Source organism: Herpailurus yagouaroundi, unplaced genomic scaffold (genome assembly GCF_014898765.1).
Source record: "Herpailurus yagouaroundi ecotype Mexico unplaced genomic scaffold, PumYag 181, whole genome shotgun sequence".
In the NCBI taxonomy this organism is placed as follows: Eukaryota; Metazoa; Chordata; class Mammalia; order Carnivora; family Felidae; genus Herpailurus; species Herpailurus yagouaroundi.
Window position 1 is genome coordinate 1,130,317 of NW_024412412.1, and position 13,998 is coordinate 1,144,314.

At 50.3% G+C, this 13,998-nt stretch overlaps 1 protein-coding gene across 8 annotated transcripts in view; it reads left to right on the forward strand.

Moving 5' to 3' along the window:
• The window catches only part of DLGAP2 (DLG associated protein 2), a 788,462-nt gene that overhangs the window by 762,246 nt on the left and 12,218 nt on the right, over positions 1-13,998 (forward strand). For all 8 annotated transcript variants that reach the window (XM_040489789.1, XM_040489787.1, XM_040489792.1 and 5 more), the window contains 2 exons: positions 2,031-2,446; positions 12,005-12,096. In XM_040489789.1, the coding sequence (XP_040345723.1) occupies positions 2,031-2,446; positions 12,005-12,096 (508 nt within the window). The remainder of the gene's footprint in view (positions 1-2,030; positions 2,447-12,004; positions 12,097-13,998) is intronic.

A 13,998-nucleotide genomic window follows, 5' to 3' on the forward strand; every position in this document is an offset into this window, starting at 1 on the left:
CGAGGTTCCCCAGCAGGAAGGAGTGATCTGTTAGGAATACGAGGTCCCCAGCAGGAACCATCTGTTAGGGATACGAGGTCCCCAGCAGGAACCATCTGTTAGGGTTGCAAGGTCCCCAGCAGGAACCATCTGTTAGGAATACGAGGTCCCCAGCAGGAATGATCTGTTAGGGATGCGAGGTCCCCAGCAGGAACCATCTGTTAGGGATGCGAGGTCCCCAGCAGGGACCATCTGTTAGGGATGCGAGGTCCCCAGCAGGGACCATCTGTTAGGGATGCAAGGTCCCCAGCAGGAACAACCTGTTAGTGATACGAGGTTCCCCAGCAGGAAGGAGTGATCTGTTAGGGATGCGAGGTCCCCAGCAGGAACGATGTATTAGGCATACGAGGTCCCCAGCAGGAGCAACCTGTTAGGGATATGAGGTCTCTAGCAGGAACGATCTGTTAGGGATACGATGTCCCCAGCAGGAACGGTCTTTTAGGGATACGAGGTTCCCAGCAGGAAGGATCTGTTAGGGGTATGAGGTTCCCCAGCAGGAACCATCTGTTAGAAACCTGACTGCAAACACCTAGATCATGCTGACCATCAATAATTCATGCCTCTCGTGGAAATAGGGTCATATATTTATACTTTTCAATATGTCGTTCAAGTATGAATTAGCATCCGCCTGTGTCTTGTTTTTGCAAGAGGCAAGGGAATAATTCTTTCTAAAGTAATTTACTGCCTATGAAATCTGATGGCTCTGAAAGCCAAGTTCTTCGCCCAAAGGAAGAGCACATCAGCCTGAGGGTCGACCAGATGCATGCCTTCTCACCTAATAATGTCAAAAGGAAAAGAAAGAGAGATAAGGAAAGATGTTTAAGACCTTAGCCACCATGACTTCAACTACAGAGTAAGAGATGTCTATTAGGATAGTGTTATTTTGCAACAAGAACAGGATGATTCTTTTGTATTTAAAATAACATATCGTATAAATTTCATAAAAATGAATTTTAATGAGAGCATCATTACATCTGCAACTTCTGTTCACATCTAGCTGGTAAGGTCCTGGGTGACATTCTCATTGGAGGGTTTTAGGACCCAACCCATAAAGGTTTTGATTGCGGAGATATTCAGACCACAAACTAATGGCTTCCCAGGCTCCCAATAGACCTCTCAGAGGCTGGACGGCTTCTGCACTGGGGAATCTGGGCTTGCTGCCTTCCGTCCCATCCCTGGCTTGCTCTCTTGTTTGCCTCCAGCAAAGAAAGTAAGTGGCACATTCATTAACCAGCTGCTCTCACAGCTATTGCCATCTGCAGGTTCAGATGGGGAGAAGCCAGAATGTTTAGTTAGGGTACAGTGTGGATGTACCCCCCCCCCCCCACACACACACACAGAGTTCTCACCCAGCAATGTCTGGACTCCAATTACAAGCCCTTTCCTACCCATCATTTCAGTAATTGGCTGTGCAGGCATGGGTGGCCTCCAAATACATACAATGAAAATGTTTTTCAAACACCTGCTAAAGTCAGAGCTCAGATTCATTATTTTGCATAAAAGACTTAATGGAGACGATATTAAGATATTCAGAAAGGAGGAGAAACTCACGTCCTGAAATGTGTCCCCAGAAGTCAGAGGGTACAGAAGTTATTTATATCAAAGAAGCAACGCGGCCTTACTTTTACCTGCATGCCACACATGGGAGTTCGTAAACTTGTGGCGGATTTGCAAAGGGAGGTCACTGTTCCAAGGCGGGGGGGGTCTCACGGGCCGCTCTCCTCACGGTGCCCTCCAGTACACTTACGTCTTAAGTGGGCATTATGTAGGCACTGAGACGCAGGGCATGTCAGAGGTTGCTTATGAGCGAAACCCAATGTGCTTTCATAGCTGGGACCCCAGAGCAGCGGCAGTAGAGGTGGAAACGCTCACCTTCCCTTGAGCCGCTGGCTCGCTGCCTCGCAGGAGTGCTGTGTGCGAGCTGGCCGTAGGCGTGCCGCAGAAAGTCATCTCAGAAAGCCTTTCGTTTTTCTTCCTTCCCGCCTCCGCAGACACGGACGTTTTAAGCGCTCGAACAGCGTGACAGCCGCCGTCCAAGCAGACTTGGAGCTGGAGGGCTTCCCGGGACGCGTCACCATGGAGGACAAGGGCCTGCAGTTTGGTCCCGCCTTCCAGCGGCACTCGGAGCCCAGCACGCCCACCCAGTACGGGGCGGTCAGGACTGTCCGGACCCAGGGGGTCTTTAGTTACAGAGAAGACTACAGGGCGCCCGTGGACACTGCCACCCTGCCCCCTCCCGAGCCCTGGCTGGAGCCGTGCGTCGAGACGGCAGACACCGGGAGGATGTCTCCGTGCCGCAGGGACGGCTCGTGGTTTGTGAAGCTGCTACACACGGAGACCAAGAGGATGGAAGGCTGGTGTAAGGACATGGAGAGAGAGGCAGAGGAGAATGACCTCTCGGAGGAAAGTAAGAGCACAGCCTCCAGTGGCTTCTTAACCCCGTCCCTGGGCAGTGGCATGAACGGGCAGGTGCCAGTATTAATGCGGGAATGTCCTTTGATACTTGGGCAAATTGAAACTGCATCCCACTCAATTCCAAGAGAACAGACAAGAGAACGAACAGAAAAGCAACCGGTAACATGTTCCAGGGGCTCCTCCTGGGTTTTGTTAGATCGTGAGCCCGGTGGTGCTGATTGTGGTGTCGTTAGCATCCTTAATCTCGTGTTCCACGTGCTAGCTCTCTCCACGTGGAGCACTCTGAGTGTTTTCTAGAGTCCTTCCTGCCCCGTGTTTACATGGAGTGGAGTTGGCTTTATGCCAAAGAGAAGTTGGAGACGAATAGGAGATTCCCATCGCAGTGCCGTGCGCAGATCTGACCTTCCTGAATGAGGGTCCGCAGAGCAGATTTGCTCCAACCCTTAATGGCTCAGATGGGTCTCTGCCTCTCTGTGCAGGAAGGGACAGCGTCCCTTTTTGCCCACCTCCTCCCCATTTCCCTGAAGAACCCTATCTTGAGGATTGTCAGAGCGGCCTCCTTCACAATCACTGCATGTGACTTCCAAGCAAGTACCCGCCATCTTTGTTTTTGGAACAAGATTACCATGAGAATAATTGCAACGTACTTAGAACTAACCCCTGGTCTTTAGCACAGTACAGTTTCTCAAAGGCATTTCTGAGTGTCTTGACTCGACAAATCATGTTGTCTTTAAAGTGGTTGTTCACTTTCCATGAATTCCTTGGTACATTTGCTAGGTCGCTACAAATTCTCAAGTTCAAAAAGATTGCTGACGTCCTTGGGAATTGTGCCCTGGCGTTACATGTCTAGATGGCTGCCGTAATAGAATGCGTCAGTAATCTAGAAATGGAAATGCAGTGATGAAATTATATGGACTTCACATAACGTACAGAGTAAAATGGCCCTGGATCCTAGAAGCCAAGAAAATAATTGGTGTATGGATCTCTAGTTGTTAGAACTTATGGTGCTAACCTATGAGGAAAGAGAGAGATTGCCCTTAAATCACTAATTCCTTCCCCCACATTTCTCTCTGAGTCATCCAAGTCCACATGTTGTTTACCTGGGCCGCCATCAGACCCTGAGTATTTTGGAGGAAGCGTTGCCAGGGTGAGCCATTTGAACCTGCTCCCTGGCCGGCTCTGGCCGCTGGTGTCTCGCACCATCCCCATGCGGTTGTCCCAATCTGTTGTCTGCTTGGGGCACATTCAGTGGAAGGCTTGCTCACAATTGTGGTGCTGAATACTCGCTTACTTCCCGCACGTTGTTCTCACTCGTCGGTATGTGCGTCGGCTTGGCAAAATTGTTTTTCTCGTCACAGGGACTTACAATCGTTCTCCCAAAGACACAGGAAAACTAAATTGTGCACGTTGGTGGGAAATCGGGGCCGGGCTGCCGTCCCCACTGTGTGTGTGTGCTCGGCGTGAGTTCTTGCAGGGCCTGGGGCGCGCAGACCTGCCGGGTGGTCAGTCAGGACGCACGTCCCCCATCCTGTCCCGTGGCTCCGCAGCGGAGCACCGCGGAGGAGGAGACAGGAGGAAGACGCAGCGGTAACAGTTGTCAGTCTTAGCTCCACCGAGTGTCCGCCAATTTTATCCTGTCATCTTCCGAATCTGCACCCTCAGGACACATCCTAGAAGTTCTGGCTTCCCTCTGTGTGCAGAGCAACCAGGGTCGCCAGCCACTGATGTTTGTAAGGTGGTCCAGCACAAGAGCTCCCTTATCCGAATTTCCCATATTTCATGTGTCCTTTTAACCCAGTCATTATTTTCCAAGAATCAGCTTTAAAACGGGTATTTTTTAAAGGAAGAAATCTCTAAGCCAGCACATACGAAGGCGTACGAGCACATACGAGCACGTATCCTGTGCCAAATCTTACACCAAGTTCTTCACGTACCTCGTCGTACCTCGTCAAGGGCTCACCATGGGTGGTGGGTAGAGAGCATCGTCTCCATTATCAAAGTAAACCAAGGCTCGGGGTCACTCTCTTTCCCCAGGCCCCACAGAGTAAAGAGGTGGAATGAGGTGTCAGAGTCAGGGCATCTCCTGTCAAGAGCTGTGTTTCAAGGCTGGCCGTGCTGTCTGAATTTCTTAAATCACGAGATTCTTTTACTGGAAACTTCCTCCCTACATTGCGTCCTTCCCATCTGTGTTCTCGGGGATCACCTTCTTCTGTGTCTTATAAAGTGCTGAGTCCCATCCTTGGCCATTTGCTTCATTCTGGTCCATTTTGGCCGGGACACCCATTTATCCTCAGAGAGAACTCCTGAGCTGATAAAATACAGACCTGGGGTATCCTTAATAAGCCACTGGAGATTAAGAGAGCAAAGAAAAAAGGGCACAAGTTCTTTCTCAAACTAAACACGAAAGATCCGACAGTTAAAGGTTTCAGCACCGAAACAGCATTGCAATAAGTCATGACTGTCTTGTCATAGGAGACATTCCAGAAAATTCTGGGAAGAGTGCCATAAGGGCACCATATACGAAAGTCAGTTTGATGGCCTGCAATGACCCGAATCAACTGTAAGATTACATCATCTCAGGATACACAATATTTAAATTTCGGTTGGAGAGCACATTCTCCAGCAAACTATGGCAGAAGGTGACTTTCTGCTGCCCTTCAATTGCGTTTCCTAAACACCTTTTTTAAAGCCTGCTGTGAACCTCTGGGGCCTTCTTCTTGGACTGTGTCGTTAACGTAAACATCCTACGGATATTTACCGGATATGTGCTGTGAGCCAGGCACCACCGCACAGAACGTAGGCTAGTGGAGAGTGACCAGGGTACAGTGTAGACCCAGACTGCAGTTACCTCGGATGGAGAAGTGAGACCAGGACAAGACTATTGCGAGTGGGAAACATCACGTGTAGTAGGAGACAGGCAGGCAGGTGTGTTAGAAACTCAGAGGTATAAGATGCTGTCGAGGGGGGAGATTCCAAGATGCTTCGTGGAGAAGGTGGCATGGTGCAGGGCCTCGAGGGGGAGTTGGATTTGGCTGAGCAGCAGAGGGGGCAGAGGGAGGGCGGTGGCACAGGAGCCCCTGTCCCAAGACTCTGTAAGAAGACCTTTGCTTTGACGCGGACCGTGCACCTGCCTGCGGGAAGGAGCCCCTTTGCTCCGTCACCTCCACACCCTGGGACGAGCGTTTCTTCTTGGAGGACAGGACAGTCCCTGTGTTTTCCCAAAGCTCTGTCCGTCTGCTGTCATGGGAGGCCTTCGGCGCCCTGCTGCAGTGATCATGTCTGATACGTTTATTATCCCCCAGCAGCGCCCAGCCCTATGTGCTCTGCAGGGGAGACAAAGAAAGAGGGGATGGAGCGGGGGAAGAGAGGAGCAGTCTTCATAAACAGGGACAGTCCCGCTCCCCCTCGCACCTCGTAAGACCATGGCATCTAGAATGCTCTGGAGTTCTGGATCCTCTAGAGTTCCAGGTCCTCGGTGGCACTTAGGGGCTGGGAGTGCCCTGGGCGCTCCCCGTTCTATAGATACCGTCTACCAATGTGGGTTGTGTGCGGTTTTCCCAGGACTCTGTAATGACTTAAGACGACTGCTCTGCTGCGGGACTTGGACGCAGAGAACAGAGAACAGATCCACTGGATCTGCTTCTTGTAGTTTTCTTAATTTCTTTACTGAAGTTGCCCAGACGCCTTGATCTTCTTGTGGACAAAGAGGACACATTTATTATGTGTCTCCTCTGTACACTTTGCACCTAAAACTAGCACCCTATTAATCACGATTAGATATTTCCCTAATAATTTGAAACAGGAAAGATAACCTGTGGTTCTTGCCCTGATTTTAAGAACAAGTATAGGGTTATTGCTGATGGCGCCCTTTAAAAAGTAAAGATTAGGTTAAGTGGTTCATTAAGCCAGAACTCTGAGCTCCAAATATTGAAATTTCCATCACACGAAATAATTTCTTCCCAAAACTGTAATTTTATAATCACAGCTCACTGAACCGATTGAGCGAAGTTAGATCCGTTCAGCCCTCTATGATTAATAAAAAGTATCATGAGCCCAAATAAATACTGGTTTAGTTAAGTCATGTTCAGGCAGGCTTCCTGTTGTTAAATCATTCAAAGATACGTTCCAGAGGGAATGTAAACCATTCCTGTGCTAGCGTTTTTGGACTTTTGTATCCGTTACATTAAGCCCAACGGGTAAATGGCATAAAGTGAAACAAAGCAAATAAGGTGTTTTTCTTGAATAAAAGCAATTGTTCCAAAGCTACCAAGTTTCATTCAGTAGGTCCACAGAGACATGGGCCACACGAGGGACTCAACGGTAGGGTCTTCGGACAGGTGTTGACAGGTTCTCTTGCCCAAAACAACTCTGCCCAATTAGCTGATAATCTAAACACCGCTGGGTCAGATGTGTGGAGGCACAGACTCCCGGGGCTGCGGGTGGGGCTTCAGCGATTTCCTCACTCGAGGACCTGCTTTCCACCCCAGAAGACGGGGGGTAACCCCCAGGACTCCGGCCGTGATCCCTGGATGGGACAACGCCTGGCTCGTAGACTGTGTGGTGGGCACAGGGAAGAAGAGAGATTGCTCAGAGCTACCCTACGAGAGCATGACACGGGGCTGCGGAGGACATGGGCCCTGCAGTCCGCAGTTTGCCTGGACACCACACAGCCACAGAGAAGAGAACAGACAAGTATCAGCTATAAGGGAGATGGCCCTGAGGGGGGCAGATGCCACACGCACCTTGGGGACCTACCCACCATACAGCTCGGTGGACAGCAGCTGCTCCCGGCCTTCTGACTGGTGTCCAGGTCCTTGCTGCCAAGGGCAGGTGCCTACAGGGAGGTCCCACACATCCCAGGTGCCACACAGCCACGTGAAACTGGATGGACACGAAACGTGCGCTCCAAAGCAATGAATCATGGGAATGTACCTCTGAAGCCAAGAACACACTGTATACACTGCATGTTAGCTAACTTGACAATAAGGTATATATATTTTTTAATTCTTATTTTTGAGAGAGAGAGAGGGGGGGGCAGACTGCAAGCAGGGGAGGGTCAGAGAGAGAGGGAAAGACAGAACCTGAAGCAGGCTCTGGGCTCCGAGCTGTCAGCACAGAGCCCGACCTGGGGCTCGAACCCACCAACTGTGAGATCATGACCTGAGCCGAAGTCAGACACTGAACCAACAGAGCCACCCAGGCATCCCGACAATAAATTATATTTTAAAAAAAAGAAAAAGAAAAATCTTGTTTTCAAATCCACGGAGAATGATGCTAGATTTCATAGTTGACTGTGATCTACCGTTAATCTGGAGATTATACTTTTCCATTCATCAATTTGTTCTTTAAATAACTTTTAAATACTAAGTATATGATTTCAAAAAAAAAAAAAACCAGAAATGTGTGCTCAATAAATATGAAAACAGTAACGCTGAGACCTTACAGGGGGACACACCTGTGGGGTCAGTGATTTTCCGACACCCACTCCACAACCTCAGTCATGGAAGATCCCAGAGATCAGGGATGAATAAATATTCAAATGATCATTTCAAACTACCTGCAAATTCTACAAAAACCCACCTCAAATTTTGAAAGAAAAGGATCATGTGAATGTTCTGCTGGCATGTCATACCAAAATTTGCAAGAATTGGAAATTGTAGTAGACACGTGAAAAGTAACTTAACGGGAGCAAGTGAGTTCATCACATTTCCATGCACGTCAGAGGCAATCGTCATACAAGGTTCTTTGTAAATTTGCATTCTGATGAGCATTAGGCCTTATCGGTAGCTCTTGAAAGAAAGTGTCCAAACTAGGACAACATCAGGGAAGGACAGAGGAAGAGAATAAATTGAATTTTTCACTTCAATTTCATTGCCGTATGGGAAGCTATTTGCATTAAAGGCACTGGATAGAGCATCGGCCCACTGAAGCGCCCGGCGCTCCTGCCATGAGCACATTAGCAATCACGTCGCGAGCTGCTCTTTGAGTCCGCCAACTCTCCCGAGCAAGAATCCACGTACGCCCTTTATAATATCTCTTCACTACACTAAACCAGCACCAAGGTATGACCCCCATCTCTCCACGATGTGCTAAAGATTCTACAGTGAAGTGCTTTATGTTAATACTTCTGTTGAATCACATTTTAAGAAGACCGTGAAAGCTGGGAATTAAAACTTGAAATTGTGTGAAACGGATTGACTTGTAATTAGCCACTGAGGGAGCAGTGAGTGCAGGAAACCACACGGACCCACCGCTTTTTTCTATTCCTGCAGCCACAGCTCGCTCAAAACAAGTCTCTTTAAATGTTCTCATCGGTCCTGCAGGTGATAGGGGTTCACAGGTGGAACTTCAACATTTCAAGATCATTCCTCCACTCGGTGGTGGTGAGACCAGAGCCAGAGAGACGTGTTCAGTTTGGGGGATCCAACTGTGAATGCATGCTCTCACCCCTCCCGGGAGACACTGTGTCCTGCCTTGTCCCACATCTGCCCACCCCCCCCCACCCCGTCCCCAGGGCACTGAGTCCTGAACCCGGGCACCCTCCCCTCCCTGGTGCCAGCTTCCTCCTCCCGTGCTGCCCGGCAGATCAGGTCAAGGAGGTGGGTGTGGGAGGGGGCAAGCCCCTCTTGGAAATGGATTTGCAGAAGACGGGTGGGCCCAGGTAGCAAGACGCATGACGATACTTTTAAGTCTGAAGGGAGGCCAAAGTGTTATCCAATGTATTCGCTTCTATGGGAAGTCACATGTGTTAAACTCCTCTTTAATATCCTAGAAGCAAGGGCACCTGGGCGTCCGACTCTTGATCTCAGCTCAGGTCTTGATCTCGGGGTCGTGAGTTCAGGCCCCCTGTTGGGCTCCACGCTGGACGTGGAGCCTGCTTAAGAAAAAAATTCTGGAAACAGTGCAGAATTAGTTGTGTGAGGGAATTACTCTTTAGGAAAGATAAGGAGAGTGTGGTTGCCCAGGGCGATGGCAGGTGACAGGCGGGCTATGGCTTATTGTCAGATGGCTCAGAAAAGCAAACATAGGCACGTGACAAACTGTTACTCGCTGACTCTAAGTGATGCAGATGCTTTTCTTTAGATCTTCTGTATGTGTGAGATCGTTAACAACAAAACCCTGGGGAGCGGCAGTCGGCAATCTGAGTTCCTTGTACACAGATGAGAAAGTCAGACAAATCTAATTAGTGTTTCTGCTCGTCGTGTTACCCCGGAGAAAGTCACTGTCGGAACACGCTGTGCAGGACCCCAGGTCCTCGTGCTTCAGCAAATGGACCCTGTGCTTCGCCGACTGCCCCGAAGCTGACTGACCCACACACTGCAACGTGTCCCGGGCACGTCCGTGGGTTTACCTGTGAGACATCTGTGTCCACAGCCTCACGGCATTTTGTCACATGGGCACTGAGGCCCTTCCCAACTCTGGTCTGTGACTGTCTCCTCCAGAGCAAGCCCGAGGGAAGGGGACACGGCACCTGTGCGGCCTGGCTGTCGGGGTGTCAGAATCTTTGATGCCTGTCTCTAGCACGCACTGAGTCTCACAGCCGCTGGTTTGGAAGCGCCTGTCACAATCACTATCGTTTGGGAAACCGTGTGGGAACGCGTACCTCAGTTTCCGCCTCTGTGGACGCTTGCGAGGCCCCGATGGTGGAGCGTGCCCCAGGGACCCCGGGTGCCCCTGAGGAGCTGAGTCGGGACAACACCGCGGGCTGGAGCGCTGGTCCCCTCTTTGGACAAGCCTCCAGCACAGAAACGTCCTGATGTAGATAAATCCGCATAAACACGTGTTGGGGGGGGGGTTCTTTCCTCCTCTTCCCCGACGGGCAAATCTCCGGCTAAGGCGAAACACCCCCTTCCCTGGCCACCTGCCACCTGCCGTCAGCGAATAGAAGCTCCCACCACGGTCTTCCCCTTCGAAGCCCGAGGAGATGCCTTGGTCGGCCCCTCACCACCCGTGTCCTGGGAGCCTGCGAGAGAGCCAGAGAGACGACAAAAGCCAGAGGGAGGGAACGATCTGCTCCGGCCCAGACGGGCGGATCCGTGTAAACCGAGGGAATAACTTCTCTTTCGTCTCCCAGGCAAACGAAACGTAGAGGTCCCCGGGCCCGGGCCCAGCAGCGGGAAACGTGTTCCAGCAGGCTCCTAAGTGCCGTTGAGAGGCCTGCGAGTCGGGATCTAGCACAGCTATGATCTCCAAAATCTTGACGGTGCTGCCACCTACACGGACCGGGTGTGAGAGCGGGGGGCGGGCCGGCGAGGCGCCTGGAGGTTACAGGACTGCGGCAGGGCCCCCACGTTTCACACACCAAGTCTTTTGTTTGCCGACTGTCCGTCCCGAGCGGTCGCTCCTGCCCTTTGCTAACAGGAGTCCTTTCCGTTGACAAAACCATTATCACTTACCTTTTTACAAAGTGCCATTTGATTAATTCAAGTCCCACAACTTATAAATCATTTGTCAACTTCAGGCCACATCACGGTGGGAGCGCAGGAGTGGGAGGGACATCATCACCACAGACGTCCGTGATGTGAGCCTGTTGCAGTGACAGGTGGCGGCCGGTGGTGGGAGCCGTGGACCGAGCACGAGGCAGGGAGACCGTCACGTCCCCTGTGTTCCTGTGGGAGATGCTCTCAGAGCACCGCCCCAGGGCCACCAGCAGTCCTGAAACACTGTTCGCAGGACTTGAATGCGATAACTGATATCACTGTGATTTTCTAGAAATTGGGAATTAACACCTTCGTCTTCAGGCATCCGTAAAAAATAAGTACTTAACGTCTTTGTATTCATCCTTCTGCGTCATCTTCTAGCTCATGTGAGCATCATGATAAAAGTGTCCTGATGCCACAAACAGGAAAACCTCCTGCAGTATAGACCGCCTTTCCAAAGTTAGTTCTTCCTAATACTGAAGAGTCATCTCCTAATCGTTGATACTATGTAGTATTCCTTGAGTTTCCCTCAAAAATCAGAAAAGGAACAGGCCAGGGCGCCTGGGTGGCTCAGTCGGGTGAGCATCAGACTCTTGATTTCACCCCAGGTCATGATCCCAGGGTTGTGGGATCGAGCCCCATGTCAGCACAGAGCCTGCTTGGGATTCTCTCTCTCCATCTGTCCCTCCCCTGCTTGCTCTCTCACTCTATTTATTTATTGTGCAAAGTGAGAGAGCAAGCAGGGGAGGGACAGAGAGAGAGAGAGAGAGAGAGAGAGAGAGAGAGAATCCTAGGCAGGCTCCACACCAGCACAGAGCCTGACACGGGGCTCAAATTCATGAACTGTGAGACCATGACCTGAGCCGAAAGCAAGAGTCAGGTGCTTAACCAACTGAGCCACCCAGGTGCCCCAATAAATAAGCATTTTTTAAAAAGGAAAAAAAAGAAACGGAACAGACTGGAAAAGAACTTCCATCAGTGGACATATTCTGCACAATAAATTCAAGGTTTTAATCTTCCGGAAAAGGAGGAGCGGCCCCCACCTTTTGGAGTTTACTCCCTTTGTGTAATGCTTCTGCTTCTGTTTTTCAACTGACCGGGTCTCAAGCTGGTTTTCTTCTGGTTCACAGTTCTCGGGAAGATCCGGAGTGCCGTGGGGAGTGCACAGCTTCTGATGTCCCAGAAATTCCAGCAGTTCTATTGGCTGTGCCAACAGAACATGGTGAGCAGACCCCCAGGTAACCCGGTTCCTCAGGGCATGCTCAGTGGCCGTCTCACGTTCTGTGAGTTTGCAGCCCAGTGAGTGAATGGGAGTCACTGTGGTGCAGCCCAGAGAGGGGGCCACAGCACGGGGGCCAGGGAGGGGGTTGCGGAAAGATAGCCCCCGACCTGTAGGACACTGGCGCAGCTCCGGGCCATCCCCCTCCAGGCTTAGGAGGCAGGTGGGAGGTGAGCAGGTGTGACGGCAGGTGTCACCCAGGTGTCACCAATGCAGGCCGTGGTGGGAGGCGGCTTGACTCAGGCAGAAACGGCTGCAGTTAAAGAGATTCAGCAGGGAGTGTAGGGTAATTGGGCTGCATGTTCCGTAGCAGCGAAATGAATGCACTGGGTAACACAGTTGGCATTAAAACTTGGCTCTGATCTTCCTGGGAATCAAAGAGAAAGAAAGCCTGTGCATATGTTTGTAAATACTTAGGTGTGCATATTTGCCGCATCTCTGTGTAAACAGACACACACACACTTTCCTTTGCGACTGAACGAAGCATCTGCTTAATATCACTTCTAGAAATAACTAAAGAGTATTCACATTACTGTATAGGCTCTTTTATAAATGCATGCATTCATTTTCAGAGCAAACAGTTCCTTAAAATACAAGTAGGTCTGGGGGCACCTGGGGGGCTCAGGCGGTTGTCTGACTCTTCGGCTCAGGTCGTGATCTCACGGTTCATGAGTTCGAGTCCCCTGTCGGGCTCTGCCCTAACGGTGTGGAGCCTGCTTGCAATTCTCAATCTGTCCTTCCCCCTTACAGTCTTTCTCTCTCTCTCTCTCTCTCTCTCTCTCTCTCTCTCCCCCCCCCCTCTCTCATACACACACACACAATAAATAAGTAAACCTTAAAAAAATGCAAGTCTGTCCTAGGCCCGTGGTAACCATGGTGCTTGGTGATTTGACTTTGTTTTGTTTTGTTTTTTAATTGCAACAAGATGTGAATTTACAGAATGTTCTTACACATCAGAGGAAGCATAGCACTAGAGCTGCCAAATCATCCCTTTTAAGTAGGGTCGTTAAAAAGTTCGTTTTCTCTAATATTTTCCAGTTAACCCCATTGAAGTTCAGCACGAAATGTGTAAAGTGACCACCATGTCACCTGTGACATGAAATTATAACCATCACTTAAAAAGGGGGACACGGGCGCCTGGGGGCTCAGTTGGTTGAGCGTCCAACTCTTGATTTCGGCTCGGGTCATGATCTCTCCAGGTTTGTGAGTTTGAGTCCTGAGTCGGGCTCTGTGCTGGCAGAAGGGGGCACCTGCGTCATTCTCTCTCTCTCTCTGCCCCTCCCCAGCTCGTGCTCTCTCTCTCAAAAATAAACATTTTTTAATTTAAAAAAAATGGGGGAACAGAATGGTTTAGGGCTGCTTGGAAGGAACATAGAGCCGTGAGACGCTCAGTTACCATGTTGAGCAAGCGTGCTCCTGCCTCCTGTGTCATATCTCTTTGACTTCTGTCCCTGAAGGAGTGGATGTAGGCCGCTGCAGGGCTCCCTACCCTCTGTCACACTGAGTCGGGTTAAGCACCGGTGGTCACGATCTTTAGGAACCCCTTACCTAAAGCACCCGCCACATGCAGTAAAAACGTACAGATTTTGTTCAAGCTTATACAATGCCCGTGTCCTCGCTCCCAGAAGCAGCTGATGTTGGATTTTTAAACGACCCATCCTAATATTTTTGATGCTTCTTACACGTGTCAGATTGCACTTTACCCCAACTGTAAGAGAATAATCCTTTCGAAGTATGTGGTGTTTCTGCTTTCTTTTCTTTGGCATCTATCTAGAACTGGACAAAAGCACAACAAACATCTGCAGGCTTTGTTTCAGCGGAGGGGGGGGAAACGGGGGGCGGGGG